This window comes from Gossypium arboreum, chromosome 4 (genome assembly GCF_025698485.1).
Source record: "Gossypium arboreum isolate Shixiya-1 chromosome 4, ASM2569848v2, whole genome shotgun sequence".
Taxonomy (NCBI): Eukaryota; Viridiplantae; Streptophyta; class Magnoliopsida; order Malvales; family Malvaceae; genus Gossypium; species Gossypium arboreum.
The window spans coordinates 120846445-120863144 of NC_069073.1; the positions used below are offsets into that span (position 1 = coordinate 120846445).

Sequence of the window (16700 nt, forward strand, 5' to 3'; positions counted from 1 at the left end):
ACATTTAGGATTGTTTTAATTAAAGTTAATAAAATTTAAAATTTCCATATTAAAGCATGTACAGATGGCACAATAAAAATTATACCAAGCAAGCAAATTTTCCTTATTTGCAAGAATATTTATAGAAATATATAATAGGAGGGATCCACTTAGATGGGTATAATCAAAAAAATATAAACTTTGACAGAGAGAAGATTGAATACAAAAAGAAAAACAAAGAGTTCACACAGAAAAATCAATAAAGAAAAGTCCAGAAACAAACAGCAAAACAAAGAGGTGATTTTCGTTTTTCTTTTCTACTTCAGATATAAATACATATAAACCGAATATACAATGCTGCAACAGGCAAAATCATCATTATAAACAATGACATGACATCATAAGTAGAGAAAATAATATTCATGTCCATAAGGTTTCAAGTCTGTGTTATCCCTGAAACATAAAATTGTATGAAGAAGATAATATAAGAGGAGAGCAATAAGGTAGAAATTTCCAAAGTCTGAAAGTCAAACTCTTTTTGATTTATAATAGAAAAAGATGGCATCCTTTTGTAACTTGTTAATCACTTTGGTCTTTCCTTATACACACTTTTCCTTTATAGGGAAAGATAATATTTTCTTCTAATGGAAGGCATCAAAATATAGTAAATTTGAGAATATCTGTCATTGTTTCTGTTTCTTTTTAAATGAAAATTGGCAGTAAACAAATGGATACATACACCTACAAACAGAGCAGATAAAGCCCAAAGGGTTAAAAAAAAATTGAAAAAAAAAAACTTCCGTTGCCGGGACTTGAACCCGGGTCTCTCGGGTGAGAGCCGAGTATCCTAACCACCTAGACTACAGCGGATTTCGTAAGTAGTTCACACATTTTCTTTCTTAACGAATATTTAAATAAGAAACGTTTTACTATAATTATATTACTAAATGAATAAATTAGAAAAATCTCAAACTTTGATTTAATGTGCAATTTTATATATGAATTTCGATTTGATGCAACTATGCATATAAAACTTTGGTTGTGGTTCATATATATACGTGAAATTTTAATTTTATTTAATTGAATACATTTAAAGGGATAAATACATCAATTTATTTTAATATTAATTATATATAATTATTTGTATTACACCATGTATACTTGAAATAGTGCTATATCAGTAACTATGTTAGTAGTTTTTAAAATTGAATTGCATTAATATTTCATGTATAAAAGTACACAATCAATATTTATATATAAAATTGTACATTAAATCAAAATTCATACATAATTTTGAAATTTATCCTTTAATAAAGTTGTAGAAAACATTCCATTCAAACTAGATTTTTCACTAGTTATTAATAATATAAAATTTATTATAAACTAGAAATTAAGTTTCATTGCTAACTAAAATAATCACCCTTTTGTTTTTAGTCATTAACCACATTGACCATTAAAATAAATTGATTGACTAACCAAATAGTGACACATGATAGCTTCTAGTTTAATCTAATATTTTTCTATTAATATATTAAAATCATAAAAAAAATTATACCAATTTATGAGAACTAGAAAAATTATCAAAAAATAAAAATTAATAATATTAAAAATATTAAAAATAAAATTGATATAAATTTATAAATATTATAAAATATTATAAGCGTTATAAAAATATTAAAAATATAAGAAATCTAATAAATTCTAAATTTTCTTTATAAATAACGTATTAAAATTCTATAAATATCATGAAAATTATAAAAAAATTAAAACTATTAATATTGATATAAACTTATAGAAATTAATAAAATCATAAGAAATTATTAAAAAATCGACAAGGATATCAATGCGGGGAAAGATATTAGACTAGTTGACTTGGGAATTGGACGATTGAGTCTTTTTTTTTTAATTCTTTATTTAATTGAACCAGACAAATTGGCAAATCGATGTCATGATTAGTCCGACGACCAACCCAATTCTAAAAACCTTGGTTAGAATTTTTCATTCTGACATATGTTAATAGTTGGATAATGAGATTTTAGTTTAATAAAATTATTAAAAAATAAAAAATCGATTCAACTGTCTGGTTCCTAAGTCAACCGATCTAATAGCTTTCCTTGAATTGGTAACCTTGTCGATTTCAAGCTAATTGGTCCAGTTCAAGTTGTTATGATTTTTTTTAAAATATTTTAAGTTTATATTAATTTTAATTTTTTACAATTTATTATTATTTTTAAGAATTTTAATACGTTTTTTAATTTAGATATTTTAAATAAGTTTTATTGTTTTTATAATTTATTATATTTTTACATTTTGATAGTATTTATAATTTTGTTATAATGTTTTTATAATTATAATAAGTTTATATCATTGTTAATATTTTTAATATTTAATAATTTATTTTTTAATAATTTTTATGGGAAAAAGATTGATAAAACCGAAGCTACCATGTGTCACCATCTAATTAATTTGTCAATTTATTTTACTGGTCAACATAGTCAATGACCGAAACCGTTAACGAAGAGGCTTAATTGATTTTTTTAGTTAACGGCAGGGACTTTATTGGGTGTGAATTTAATAGAGGGCTTAGTTGTTGTTGTTGGTTTTTTTTTGTAATTTCTTAAGGACTTTTTTTGACATATAAGTCATTTAAATAAGTTTAAAAAGTAAAATATTTAATATTTATTTTCTAAAAGTCCAAAGTTCTTTTTAAAAGGGTAAATTACACTAGTAGTCACCTAATTATTAGTAAGTTTTTTTTGATTATCCAACTACGAAAAGTTACAAAATGGTCATCAACAGTTCAAATTTTTTTTTTTAGTATCCAACTTTAACCCTCAACAATTATAAATTATGTTAATTTAGTCTTGATACTAAAAAATTAACTCTCAACATTTACATATTGTGTAATCTTTTTTTTTTTTTTTTGCAGTTTTGCTTCTTCTTCTTCTTCTTTTTTTTTTTTTTTACATTAAGGGTTAATTTTAAAAGAATGATAAAATATGGAAATCATTATCTTGGGTATTTCAACATTTCTATTTTTATATATGTCAAAACCATTTTTTTTTAAAAAGTTCAGGGTCGACTTTTATTTAAAAATGAAAATAGAGTCGCCACCAAACTTTTTTGTTTAGGTGTGATCGGATTACCTCGAAATTTGATTATTTTAATAAAATATTTTGTTTTACTAAAACAACGATTTTGGTCTACGAAATTCGAGAAAATGGGTTCGATAGTCGGTTACGTATAACGAAGGATTAGCACCCTCGTAACGCCCAAAATTGGCACCTAATTGATTAGTTAATGTCTTAATGTCGAAAGTTGAAAATCAATAAAGAATTTAAAAATACAATCCTCCCATTTTTTTTATTAATGTTAATTTTACAAAAAATGTTTGGATAAATCGAAGCGGATGCTAAAGACTTTCTTGTCCTAAAGTAATAAAACGTCACATCTAGTACGTTAGGACACAATATTTTAAACTCTCGAGAACAAACTTGTCTTTTGATTTTCAAAACTCATGCATTTTAATTTTAAAAGGATATTCGGTCATTTGGGTTAAACGAGAAAAATGGAGACAAAGTACGTTACGACACTACTTCTCGAATTTCCAAATACAGAACATTGCTTTTAAAAAAAATCTTTTTTTTTAATGAATTTGGGTAAAAATTAATGTAATGTTTAAAATGATATATGTGTAGTTTATTTGATTGTGTTTAAAAAGAAATCGTTTAAAAACGTAAAATGGATCGTACTTGGCTAATAATAATGATAGTGCAACATTTATTTATTTGAAGTATATATATTTAGTAGTTACTTTTTGGTTAAATATGCTACAAGTTTTTCTACTTTTCATGGATTTAGAATTTAATCCTTTTCAAGAATTTAGTCTTATTTATCGATTTTAAAATTATGGTTCAATGGTCAACTTCAGTGAATTTAAATTTAAAAGAAGATTTTTTTATTTTAAAATTTTTGAAATGAAAGTTGAGGATTAAATTTTAAATGTTGAATAGTGTAGGAAGCTAAAGCACATTTTAACCAGAGTTTTTATATAAGAAAAAATTAAAAATTAATTTATCTCAAATTTAAAATGTTTTATAAGAATACCACAAGGAATATATCTTAACAAAGCATGTTGTAGAATGTTGGATGTAATTTAAGGAAACAGGTTAATTTTAATTGTTTTGAAAAACAGGATTCATTTTCTTTCTAATTGTGATAGGCATATACATGTATTACTATTTATATATAAGGTTAACAATTAAAATATATTTTTAATTTTTAAAAATTAAGTAATTATTAATGTGATATATACATGAATTGTCCTTTAAATATTACATGTTAAATTTATCACTTGACGCAATGATTTCACATAATTGTATCATGCGAGTTAAAACCTTAAATAATAAAAGAATTATAGGATTTAAAAAATCAAAATGGCTATAATTTTTAATAATTAGTCACTTAATTTTTAAAAATAAAATTATTGAAATCACTAAAAACTATAAAAATTATGAAATATATTTTTAAATTTTTAATTACTAATGTGACATATACATGAACTATCTAATAAATGTCACATGAATAAAATTAACAAATAATGCAATATTAATGACTAAAAAAATAGAAAAAATTAAAAATTAAAAATATTTTTTAAAAATTTGAAGATCAAATAAATCATATGCCTATTTTAACTTTATATGTTGTGTACAATCTTGTGAACTTATCACTGACGAATGATTTTATAATATTGTATCATGTGACACACATGTAGAGTGATGAACAAAATTACTAATAGAGATTTTACTCTATTTTTCTAAATAATTAAAGAATTGTACTATTTTCTTAAAAAAATAAGTTTTTAATTAATTAGTCGCTTTATTTTTTAAGCATAGTACATTTCATTTTTCCAATTTTGAAGCATCATAAAATCACACTACACACATGCATTACCTTTTTAATGTTTAATTTTAGAAGAGAAAACATGATACTGAGAGAAAACTAAAAGCCAATCATGTTGAAAACAAAATAAAGAATACAAAGTTACAATATAATTCACTAAATGCTAGTATTGGTTTTTCATTTCTTTCTTCTCCTTTCTATTTTCTACCAGTATTTTGAGTAGTAATGGTTTTTTCGCATTCCCTTTTATCAACACTTTGAAAAAAAATCCAACAGAGCTGCATTCAAGGGGTTTTGAGGTTCTAATAAGGTATGTTCATCTTTGGGTTGTTTTTATTTTTTCAAAAAAGAGAAGGGTTTTGTATAATTCTTGTTTGTTTCCCTAGAAAATTTTTGAAGGAAAATGGCAAGGAAAAACACGAGAAAAAAAGAAGAAATCGCTGAAGATTACTGCTTTTTTTGCAAAGATGGTGGTTTGCTCAGGGTTTGTGATTATAAGTAAGTGTTTATCTTCAACCCTTTTTAAGTTTTACCCAATAATTGATTAAGTTTTATTTGTACAGTCATTTCGAGTTTTTGGTAGGTTCAGATGTTTACTTCGATATGATTTGAAAGACATTGTTTATTCAATTATAATGGTGGGTTCCCGCTGATACTGATGCTTGTAGGACCATTTCTGGTTTTACACACTGCCCTAGACCAAACGGGGTTTAAGTATATATACAATACAACAAGGTAAAAGGAGACAAGTTGTCACCTTGGTTTGAATATTATCAATGACAATGCTTGTTATTATCCAATTATTACTGTGATTAGAGCAACTTTAGGCTAGTTTAGCATTCTCGTGCAGTTGAAAAGTGTTTTTAAAAAATGCTCTAGAAACATAGCTTTTTGGTTTGATTTTAAGGCAAAAGCTCTTTGTTTATGTGTATGCATGTATGTATGTACGTGTGTATTGTACTTTTACAGTCCAGGACCAGGACTCGGAGGTCTGGGTGTAAATAACAGGGACAACAAGGTACAAGGAGACAAGTTGTCACCTTGGTTTGAATGTTTATCAATAATAATGCTTGTTTATTACCCAATTGTTATTATGATTAGAGCAAGTTTAGCATTCTCGTGCCTTTGAAAAGTGCTTTTAACAAGTGGGTTCGTTCGAAATGTGCTTTAAAAAAGCAACTAACGACTAGCTTTTTGGTTTGATTTCAAAAAGCAAAAGACTTTTGGTTGGTGACAACATTTCTATGATGAGCTAATTGTTGCAACTTGAATTCTTACAGGAACTGTCTCAAAAGTTTTCATCCTCAATGCGTCGGAAGGGATGATTCTCTATTGGAAACCGATGAACGCTGGTTTTGTGGTAATTAACGAATTTTCCCCCTTCTTTTTGGTAATTTGATAAGAAAAATATAATTTTTATGCATAAATTTCGTCTTATACAAACATCTCATGTTGTTAGAACATATTGTGTAATAGCTAACATGGTGTATCTATGTTTCAGGTTGGCACTTTTGTTTCATTTGCAGTAAACCTGCAAAATTTCATTGCTTTTGTTGTCCATCTGCCATATGCGGGCGTTGTTTATGTGACGTTGAATTCGCAATAGTCAAAGGGAAAAGGGCTTTTTGTAATACGTGTTTAGAGCTTGCTTTGCTTATCGAAGACAAGAAGAATGTCAATGCCAATGGGGTATGCTTTTCTTCGAGATTTCCGTTCTTGCAGCTAAAGATATGTTTTTGACTTACCAATTTCCAGTTTATCTGCAGGTGAAAGTAGATTTTAACGATAGAGAAACATATGAATTTCTTTTCAAGGGCTATTGGGAATGGGTGAAGGAAAAAGAAGGCTTAACTTTGAAACAACTGCATTCCTCAGATCGGTTGTTGAAGGATGGTAAAAACTATGATTTTCAAATGAACTGTAATCATAGAGAAGAAGATACTGGGGATTTTGAAGATGATAGTATATCGGAAGGTGATGATTGGGCTGATAATCAAGCACGACGTAAAAAAGAAACGAAAGGAAAACTTTCTTTGAGTAACAGAAAGAGAAAATCGAAGAAAATGGAATACATTGGATGGGCATCGAAACAACTTACTGAATTCCTAATATTCGTTGGTAAAGACGTGAAGCGAGAGTTGTCTCAATACGATGTTGCAACCATAGTTACTGAATACTGCAAGGAGAACAAGTTGTTTCACCCGGAAAAAAAGAAGACGGTTATTTGTGATGAAAGGTTGCAGTCTCTTTTAGGAAGGAAATCGGTTAATAGAAACGGTATCTATAAGCTACTAACGGTTCATTTTTCCGAGAACTTGGAGCAATCAGAAGATTCGGTTTGTTTTAGTTCGAAAGAAGATGATAATATCTCTGTGCCTTGTAATAAAAGGCAGAGAAAGTCGAGTCCGGATTGGAAGTTTGAGGAACAAGAAACAGCTACAAGTCCATCAGAAAGCTGTTTGGCGGCCATTGTTTCGAGAAACATTAAGCTCATCTATCTGAAGAAGAGTTTGGTACTGGAACTAGCACAGCTTGATACATTTTACGATAAAATGGTCGGAAGTTTCGTGAGGGTAAAATCGGACCCGAATGACTATTTTCAGAAGAACTCTCACATGTTAGTGCAAGTTAAAGGTAATTTGTTGTCAATATGTCTTGAACATGTCGTTTTATGATACGGTTTTACCTTGGTGCTGCAACGGTTGACGTTTTTAATGTGCTATGTGATTATCATATATTTATATCTCGAATTTACTCTAACTTAACTGATTAGCCTTCTGCTTCATATTACTTCTTCGTAGGTATAAAGGACACTTCAATGAAGGAAAATACGAATTCTACGATTCTCTTGCAAGTTTCTAACATGGTAAAAGATATTCCTGTTTGCAAACTATCAGACGATGACTTCACTGAGGTAACTTGTTTTTAATACGTTTCGGTATTCGTCCCTCTTCTTTCCAAAAAAGAATTACAGAGTTTTAGTAGTTGTCAGGTCGGAATTAACCTGAGTAACAACTTCCTTATCCGTGAAAACTATATAAAATCTCGATTTTTCTAGTTAAGCCGTGAAAACTATATAAAATATCGATTTTTCTAGTTAAGCCAAATTTCATGTTCAATGTGTACTACTGTTTGCAGGAAGAAATTGATGATTTAAATCGGCGAATGAGAACTCGCATGCTTGAAAGGCCAACCGTCGTAAGCTCTTAAAGTTAATTTAGGAATTTACATAGGATTTACAATTTATTTACATTTCTTCATATACTGTGCCGTATCGAAGCAGCCTTTTAAACATTGATGATAATTAAGGTGAATTATGATAACATCATCGATTTATAAAGTTGTGGCATCTTTTACTGGACAAAGTTAAATGTCTGCCATGGAAACTTAACGGTCTATTACCGTTACCATGTTTCTTTTAGAAGTGAAAGCATTTTTTCATGCACTATTACTAACCCGAATGCCTTGTTGGACCAGCTGGATCTTGAGCAGAAAGCTAGAAGCTTACACGAGGATATAACGAAACATGTACGTATTCTGAATTCGATATTGTTGGAACGCATAATGCAATGCATTTTAAATGGATCTTAAATATGTTGATTAAGAATAATGTGCCAGTGGATTACGAAAGAGTTGGCTTTATTACGAAGCCAGATCAATCGGGCGAACGAGAAAGGATGGAGGAGAGAATATCCTTTGATAAAGTTTCACAAGTTTATAGTACTAAGATATATACAAAACTCTCGATACTTAATCGAGTATTTCCGTAGGTAACAACAACAATGTGTTTGATTCACATCATCCATTTGTTATACACTTTTTAGTGCCAAAATTTAACAAAATACAAGTTTGTTTTATGCATTTATGTGCTACATGTGCTTTTCCATCGAAAAACCGAAAGTAGTATGCATATCTTGAGAATAAGAGAATATGACCCTTAACCTGTTTTTACGCTCTCCGAGTACATGTATAAAATGCAACTGCTTCAGACACCTTCAGAACAATCACGCCTAATTCATGAGGTTCCAGAAGTGGTTGCGGAGTCTGAACCTTCCTCCGTGGACTCACCGAGAGAATATAGAGAAGAGCATAAAGCATCACTGGAACCAATAGCCGCGAGATCAGTTTCTAAAATTCAAAAATGCAGTTCGGAGAACAATGTCGTCCCTTGTTGCCAGAACGATGGAATGAATGCTGCAGGTATGGTATGATATGCATATGATTTAGTTTCATTTGTTGTGTTCTCTAATCACGGAATTAACCGATTCCGCTAGTGCATCCCATTACCTATTAGTCAAATGAAGATCTCAACATTTTTGGAATCTCTAGGAGATGAAATGATCCTTCTTTGCATGAATTCTCGCCCTCCAGGGGGACAACTGATATTTGAGGGAAACCATTGCCCTGAGTTTCGGTTAAAATGCATCTAGCAAATCATTTAGCTTAACTGAATAAAAAGTATTTGGTGTCCCTATTCCAGAAGGAAAGCAACAAGACCTGGAGAAGCCGATTATTTCTGGGAACCAAAACTCTCAACAAGTAAGCCCTAGCTGGCCGGGACATCCGTTCTTCACTTATCACCCCAAGAAGAATCAAATCAACATAAAGACGGTGAGATGGGGGAAAAACTACCTCAGCCCGTTGATATCATTGAGCATTCAAAGTTGTTAAACCGCAAATTCGAGGTCATCGAATTAAGTGACGATGAAACAGAACATGCTAGTCCTGCACTGAGCCATAAAACATTACAGGATCATGATTGTTCTATATGGTATTGCATTGGTCCTCAAGGTAACACCAAGGGACCGTACTCGATGAAAGTACTTAAACAATGGAGCGAATCAAGCTCGAGCTGTTATGAGTTACGGTTACGGTTCAAAGTTTTCAAGAGTGGTCAGAGACCAGAAGATGCATTGCTTCTCACTGATGCTATTCAGCAGCACTTCAACTGTTAGTTAAAAAAGGTAAAAATATTTTTTGACCAATTAAAGCTTCTGTTTCTTTTTGAAAGTTTGATAGCTTGTTCTAAATGATGAACAACAGCATGAATTTTAATTCATTTTTTGCTGTTCTAAGAAAATCCCATAACAAAAACCTGGGGCTGTTCATGTTTTGTTTTGAAACTGAAACTTCCTTTGTTTGTGGGATTGAAAAAGGTCAAATTTAATGACTAGTCCTTGTACTTAGCTCCAATATCCTTCTGCAAGTCTTCTTGTTGTGAAGATTCGATTCTTAATTCGTACTGTATTATATATATTATATTAATTAATTAAATAATAATTTATTATTAAATACTAAACTTAGGAGGAGTAAGATTACAAGTTTAAGGGATCCCTTGTTTAGTTGAAACATCATGCTATCCCCATGTTAGTTTTCATTAAAGTATTTACAAATTAACAATATTCAACTTATATACATATTAACATCTGCAATTTATATATATATATATTGCACATGTTAATCCAGTCCATTAAATTGGTTAAATTATTGTTTTGGTCCCTCTGTTATAATTTAGTTTGATATTGTTTTATTTTCTGTTTTCGTAATGTCATTAGTTGGTTTGAATAAGATAGGTAAAACGACATTTTCAGTCTCTCTCAATTTTGATATTGAGCAAATCCGTGTCTCTTAAAGAATCGGAACAATTTAATCCCTTAATTTCGAAAGTGAATAACTAAGGACAATTAATCATAATGTTACATAAATTTGACTAGTATAATAACAAATGCAGCTCTAATAATTTAGAAATTACTTAAGTTTTATATTATTAAATTAAATTAAATTAAAGATATAAATACAAATGTAGATTTTATATTATTGCTTAAGTTTTTGATCGAATTGGTGCCATGTTTCAATCATAAGTCTTTTAATTTTACGAAGTAATATATAATTAAGTGATTTAAATAAAATTTATGAGTAAATTAATGACTATTTTAAAATTTTTAAAATTGAATGATTACAATGTAAATTTACTCATAATTACGGGTGTAGTTATTAAACTTTAAGACAAATTCAACTACTACGACATCCTTAAATGGTAGTAAAAAGAGAACATGGATAATGCATAAGACGTGGTGGCCAGATCATAGCGAGTACATTGTGTATTTTATACTCGAACCCTCCGCTTCTTTTGCACGTTTCTTTATATTATATCCCGTGGAAAGCGGCGCGTGTCCATATTTTCCAACTTTGACAACGACAGAACAGAGGATCATAAAAGAACACAATGCGAAGGTCTAATTTTGATTTTAGTCCCTATACTTTACAAAATTTGATATTTAAAATTTTTAATCTTTTTGACATAATTTGATTCTCTAATTTTTAATGTTATTAATTTATCAGAATTGATAACATTTTTTATTTTCAAAGCACTCATTTAACATATAAATTTATTATTACTAAAGACGATGTCGAAAATTATGTGTCGAGATAGAAATAAAATTACAAAATTTTGAGACCAGAGCAAATATATATATTTAATTTGAATTATAATTTTAGGAGGAGTCAAAGATATTAAGTTTATATTTAATTAAATATCAAAAGTGAAATTATTTTATTTAATAAAATAAAAATTTAATTAAACCCTTAATTAAAAAATTACACTAATCTTCAACGTAATCATTCTTTCGCATAAGTTATTTCATCATTTAATTGGTTTGTCATTAATTTAAATGGCTTAATTTATTGCTAATTTCCTATTAAACTCCAACTTGAGTATAATTAAATAATTTTTATTAGGGGTAATTAAATTATTTTTTATTAGGGCTTAACTAATTTTACAAATAAATTTTTAGCATTTAAACCAGAAACGTTTCATAGTATCAATTAAATTACATCAAATTAAAGTAAAGGATTTATTCAAACTTTCAGAATAATACAGGGACTAAAACCATAATTAACCCTAATAAAAACAAACAAAATAACTAAGGAAAAAAACGGCTTTTAAATGCTTCCCTCCTGTGTTCCACTGCTTATATAATTAAAAAAAAATTTCCAGAAGGAATTTTACTTTTGCTTTGTCTCTACGACATCGTTTCCTTCTATTGCGGAAGTTGACTGCTTTAAGACTCTCCCCTATCCCTTTTCTCTTGTGTCTCTTTTATCAAAGATTCTCCCTTTTTTTTCTTCCTTTCTTCTCTAAACTTTCTCATAATAATGTAAAATCATAGGAAAAAAGATAACTTTTTTGTTTTTTTTTTAATTTGGGTATCTATCAATCTATCCGGGTTTTGTTTTTTTCATGCAAAGATGAAGCCTTTCAATTGTGTAAGTCTCTGTTTCAAACCATTTATGGAGTTAAAGTTCCTTCCCTTTTCCTGTTTTGTCTCTAATTTTCTGCTTAAATTATCTAACTGATATATATGTATATGTATGTATATGGCTTTACTTGTGATTATAGTTTAAGATATTAGAACTTAGAATCCACAGCATGTTTAGTGGTAATGTTAACTTTATTTGGTTCTTTTCATGATTAAAAAAAGGTTATAAAGTTGTAATCACTGGTGATTAAAAAAAGTTTAATCCTATTTTGTGCTTGTTGGTATGAAATATTCCTTGAATTTTGTGGATAATCCAGTGTTGATGGCCAACTACGGGTTTGGCGGAGGCCGGTGGTTCGCTGGAGGCCGAGAGCCGTAGGTTGACTTCTAAGAGAAGTGGGAGGGGAGCTCTCCCTTTCTAGACCCTTCTTTTGGGTCATAAGGGGTTGGCTTATATAGCTTCAAGTACCCCGAGTAAGGCAGCCAGAAAATTTTTTAGGGCGCTGAGGTTAAGTTTTATATTTTTTATGAGAGCTAAAATGTAATTTCACCCTTGGCTTATATCTTGATAGTTTTCAGAAGGACTAACTCGAAATTCTAGCATCTTTGGGGGCTAAATTATAATTTTACCTTATATTTATTTAAAATTTTATAAAATTTGGGGACTAAAGCAGTAATTTTCCATTTTGAAGGGTGCCCTTGGAGTGAGGTCTCCATGTGTGATGGTTGACCTGGTGAGGTCTTCCAAGCGCAGTGGAGGCATAGAAATATAGTTTGTTTAGAGGGAAGATTGGGGAAAAAAGGGGTAGTGAACTTAGTAATATTTTGTTTTATGTATTTGTGTGTGTGTGTATGTATGTATGCTAAGAAAGGTGACCATATTTCTAATTTAAATAAACAAATATATATGTATGTATGTGGTAATTTTGAATGATTTGGTCTTTTTGACTTGCTTGATTTCTTCCGCTTGACTGTTGTTTCATTACCTTGTAGGCTTATGTAGTTTCGGATCCGAAGAATAGGGCATGTTTCCGCAGTCTCTTTATCGTAGCAGCTTTGGTCTGCGGTGCTTATTTCATTAGTAATGCATTTATCACTAATGAATACAAAGATGTATGTGTTTCTCCTTTTTGTAATCGTTTCGTTTGAAGTTCAATTTTTGTATTTTTTTTCATGGGTGTGATTAATATGCTTGTATACAGAGATTTTCGAGATGGGAAGTGATTAATATGCTTCGGAATTCAAAATCTGTTACGTGCAAGGTCAGTTGTCTTTAGAATAGTTGATCAAGTCTTTTGAAATGTTTTTCCGATTCGTAATCTCTTGAAAATATGTTTCTTTTCCCTTACAGAATCAATGCAGGCCACCTGGGAGTGAAGCATTACCTCAAGGAATCGTGGTCAAAACATCGAACTTGCAAATGCAACCATTATGGAGCGACAGTGTGAAAAACGTATGCATAAAAATAATTTCTGGAATAAGACATTGTGCTACGATTTGATCTTATTCAATTGTCTTTTGTGCTATACACTGAAATTTCAGGTCAATCCTGAGACATCTTCAAACTTGTTAGCCATTGCTGTCGGGATTAAGCAAAAGGAAATCGTGGACCAAATTGTTAAAAAGGTGCCTCGCGTTCTCCGATCCTTTCGTTTATCTCTCAGATATTGGATTACATTTTAAGCTTAATAATATTCATTAATCTGCAGTTTCCCGTAAGTGATTACGTCGTTATGCTTTTCCACTACGATGGTATCGTGGATGAATGGAAAGATTTTGAGTGGAGTGATCGTGCCATTCACGTGTCTGCAGTGAATCAAACAAAATGGTAACATTGTTTATACCGAGATGTTCATCTTTCTTGTCCGCACCTGCATGCATGTCTTATACGTGCTAGTCTGTTGCTATGGGATTTTGTCGTAGGTGGTTTGCCAAACGTTTCTTGCATCCTGATATAGTTTCCAAATACAAGTATATATTCCTTTGGGATGAGGATCTCGGAGTAGATAACTTTGATCCGAAGCAGTAAGTATACGTCCTTCCCTACTCGTTTTTTCACACAGTTGTTGTAGAAATTGATACTGAGCTTAAATCATGTTAAAAACCTTGTGTAGATATTTATCTATTGTTGAAGGTGAGGGGCTTGAGATATCACAACCGGCACTCGATCCTGTTAAATCAGAGGTGCATCATCCAATCACAGCACGGAGAAAGAATTCAAAATTTCACAGGTTAGTGGGAAATTAAGAGCCGAAACCTTAACTTGTTATGACATATGATGTTCTTTTGATTTGCTGGTTTTTGGTCCCTGTTTTCTAACAGAAGGATGTACAAATTTAAAGGCCACGGAAGGTGCGATAGTCAAAGCACAGCTCCTCCATGCATAGGGTAAAACTAGTACTAACTTCTCAGTTCTTGGATGCTATCTTTAAAACTCGATACCTTTCGTATTACGACAATCTATTGCTTCGGTTATTTGAAAAACAAGACATAGAATATTCGTTGTTATTCTTATGCGGTTAATTCGATATGCTTTGCAGTTGGGTGGAAATGATGGCCCCCGTATTCTCAAGAGCTGCATGGCGATGCGTGTGGTATATGATTCAGGTATGAAGTACTTTTCGTAAGCACTCGGGCCATTCAGTTTCATAAATACTGAATATTTGACGACAAACGGTGAATTTATCTGAGAGGTCCCTATATTATAGGGACTTGGCCAAATTAGTCCTTCTACTATTAAATGGATCAATTTAGTCTCTTTACTTTTAAAAAGAATCAAATAAGGCCAAACTGGAATAGAGTTAATGTCTTCAAAATTGATCCAGTAAATGTCAATTCTGTTACAGTTTGGACTTATTTGATTCTTTTTAATAGTAGAGGGATTAAATTGATCCATTCACTAATAGAGTGACTAACTTGATTCAATTATAGACTTCCCTGGTACTTTAACCGACGAGAAATGCACCTTTGTTTTGGTCATCTTTATTGAACTTCATTTATGATCTCTAGAACCATTCGCTAATCTTCCTTTACCGTACAGAATGACTTGATCCATGCTTGGGGTCTCGATATGCAGCTCGGTTATTGCGCACAGGTAAAATTTTCCAAACCAGATAACACCCCTTTCCGATTCTCATCAGCATTCCACTGATATTCAATCCTTCATTCAGGGCGATCGTATGAAAAACGTAGGCGTAGTCGATGCTCAGTACGTAGTTCATTTTGGTCTTCCTACACTCGGCGTTACTGAGGAAAACGAGGCAAGTGATCTTTTACTCTTAGTTCTAAACACTTTTCCCCGACATATTTCACCGCTAAATCTCTGATTTGTTCATCTTCTCATCAACACAGCTAAATTCCACGGAAGTTAAAATCACTCAGAGACAGCAGTTACCTAAATCGGAATCACCTGTATGTTTTTTCATAAAACCCGAATTTCCCTAACATAAGAACATTGTGACAAAGTTGTAAAAACCGTAACGTCTTTGACATTGCAGGCACCATCCGAATCCCATAAAATCGACAATAGACCTGAAGTAAGAAGACAATCGTTCATCGAAATGCAAACGTTCCGGAAACGATGGGAAAATGCCGCAAAGGATGATGAATGTTGGGTCGATCCTTACCAACAAATGAGTTAACAAAAAGCACTCATTAATTTTATCCATACTTCCAAGTAATATATATAAAAGGCTTTTCATATATGAAAAAATTACAGGCATTGGAACCACAGCAAGTGAAGGCTCTTTATATAGTTTTTTATTATTATTTTATTTAAAAATTTGTTTAAATTTGTGAATGTGTAATAGTTTTTGGGTCTTATTTTTGGGGTGTTATTCATTATTCATTTTGATGTTAATAAGACAATGTAAATATGGTCTGTTTGTTGTAATATTTTGTAATGTTGTTGTTGGCCTTTTTAGGGTTCCTCAATTAATGATCAATCAAATGACTTGATTTTGATTTTTTTCATCTTCAATTTTGAGTTCGGATAATTTTAAATTTTTAGATTATCTTGGGATTTTCTTTAATTGTATTATCATATGTTTGAATTATTTCGAAATTTGACTACTTTAGGTTGGTTTTTTTTAAATTTAAAATATATAAATTATGGTTTAACGTGGATTATATATATAAATTTTAATTTTATGTAATTTTATGCATGAAATTTTAATTTGATTTAATTTTTTGCATTATTAATACAATTATTGATATAATATTATTTTGTATTTATAGATTACATACATAAATAATAATATTTATTTAATATAAAATAAATTGATGTATTTATTTTTTAAATGTATATGAGTAAATCAAAATTAAAGTTTAGTATACATTTGAACTACAATTAGAGTTTCACGTGTATAATTGTACTAAATTGAAGTTTATGTATACAATTGTACATTAAATCATATTTCATGTATAATTTTGAGATTTATCTCTAAATTTAAATACAATTTTTTAAAAGAAACTAAAATTGAACTATAAAATTTTAGAAGGTAAAAAGGTAATTTTATTATTATACCATATTATATATAATTTAAATTTTTCATGTGATTT

General features: G+C 30.2%; 2 protein-coding genes and 1 non-coding gene across 5 annotated transcripts; 2 read left to right on the plus strand and 1 right to left on the minus strand.

Annotated features, from left to right (window-relative positions):
• Positions 1–776: 776 nt before the first annotated feature.
• Positions 777–849, minus strand: TRNAE-CUC (transfer RNA glutamic acid (anticodon CUC)). The gene has a single exon. It is a non-coding gene; the product is annotated as a tRNA-Glu (tRNA).
• A 4007-nt stretch (positions 850–4856) lies between these two features.
• Positions 4857–10103, plus strand: LOC108458484 (uncharacterized protein At5g08430-like). Its single transcript, XM_017757905.2, has 11 exons — positions 4857–5191; positions 5268–5379; positions 6162–6241; positions 6383–6570; positions 6648–7515; positions 7683–7795; positions 8020–8079; positions 8359–8409; positions 8500–8570; positions 8834–9081; positions 9362–10103. Exons 2-11 carry the CDS (start codon positions 5285–5287, stop codon positions 9550–9552), a joined length of 1965 nt encoding a protein of 654 aa, XP_017613394.2. The 5' UTR covers positions 4857–5191; positions 5268–5284; the 3' UTR covers positions 9553–10103.
• Positions 10104–11935: 1832 nt separating this feature from the next.
• LOC108458382 (uncharacterized) lies at positions 11936–16119 on the plus strand. 3 transcript variants are annotated; one of them, XM_053026625.1, is made up of 15 exons: positions 11936–12147; positions 12458–12648; positions 13134–13253; positions 13343–13402; positions 13492–13593; positions 13683–13766; positions 13850–13968; positions 14064–14165; positions 14255–14371; positions 14463–14528; positions 14681–14747; positions 15181–15234; positions 15311–15400; positions 15492–15551; positions 15638–16119. In XM_053026625.1, the coding sequence occupies exons 4-15, from the start codon at positions 13370–13372 to the stop codon at positions 15779–15781; spliced, it is 1038 nt and encodes a 345-aa protein (XP_052882585.1). In that variant the 5' UTR covers positions 11936–12147; positions 12458–12648; positions 13134–13253; positions 13343–13369; the 3' UTR covers positions 15782–16119. The 3 variants fall into 3 exon arrangements, with proteins under 3 accessions (XP_052882585.1, XP_052882586.1, XP_017613238.1); XM_053026626.1 differs by having other exon boundaries at positions 12458–12614; XM_017757749.2 differs by lacking the exon at positions 12458–12648.
• The last annotated feature ends 581 nt before the right edge of the window (positions 16120–16700 follow it).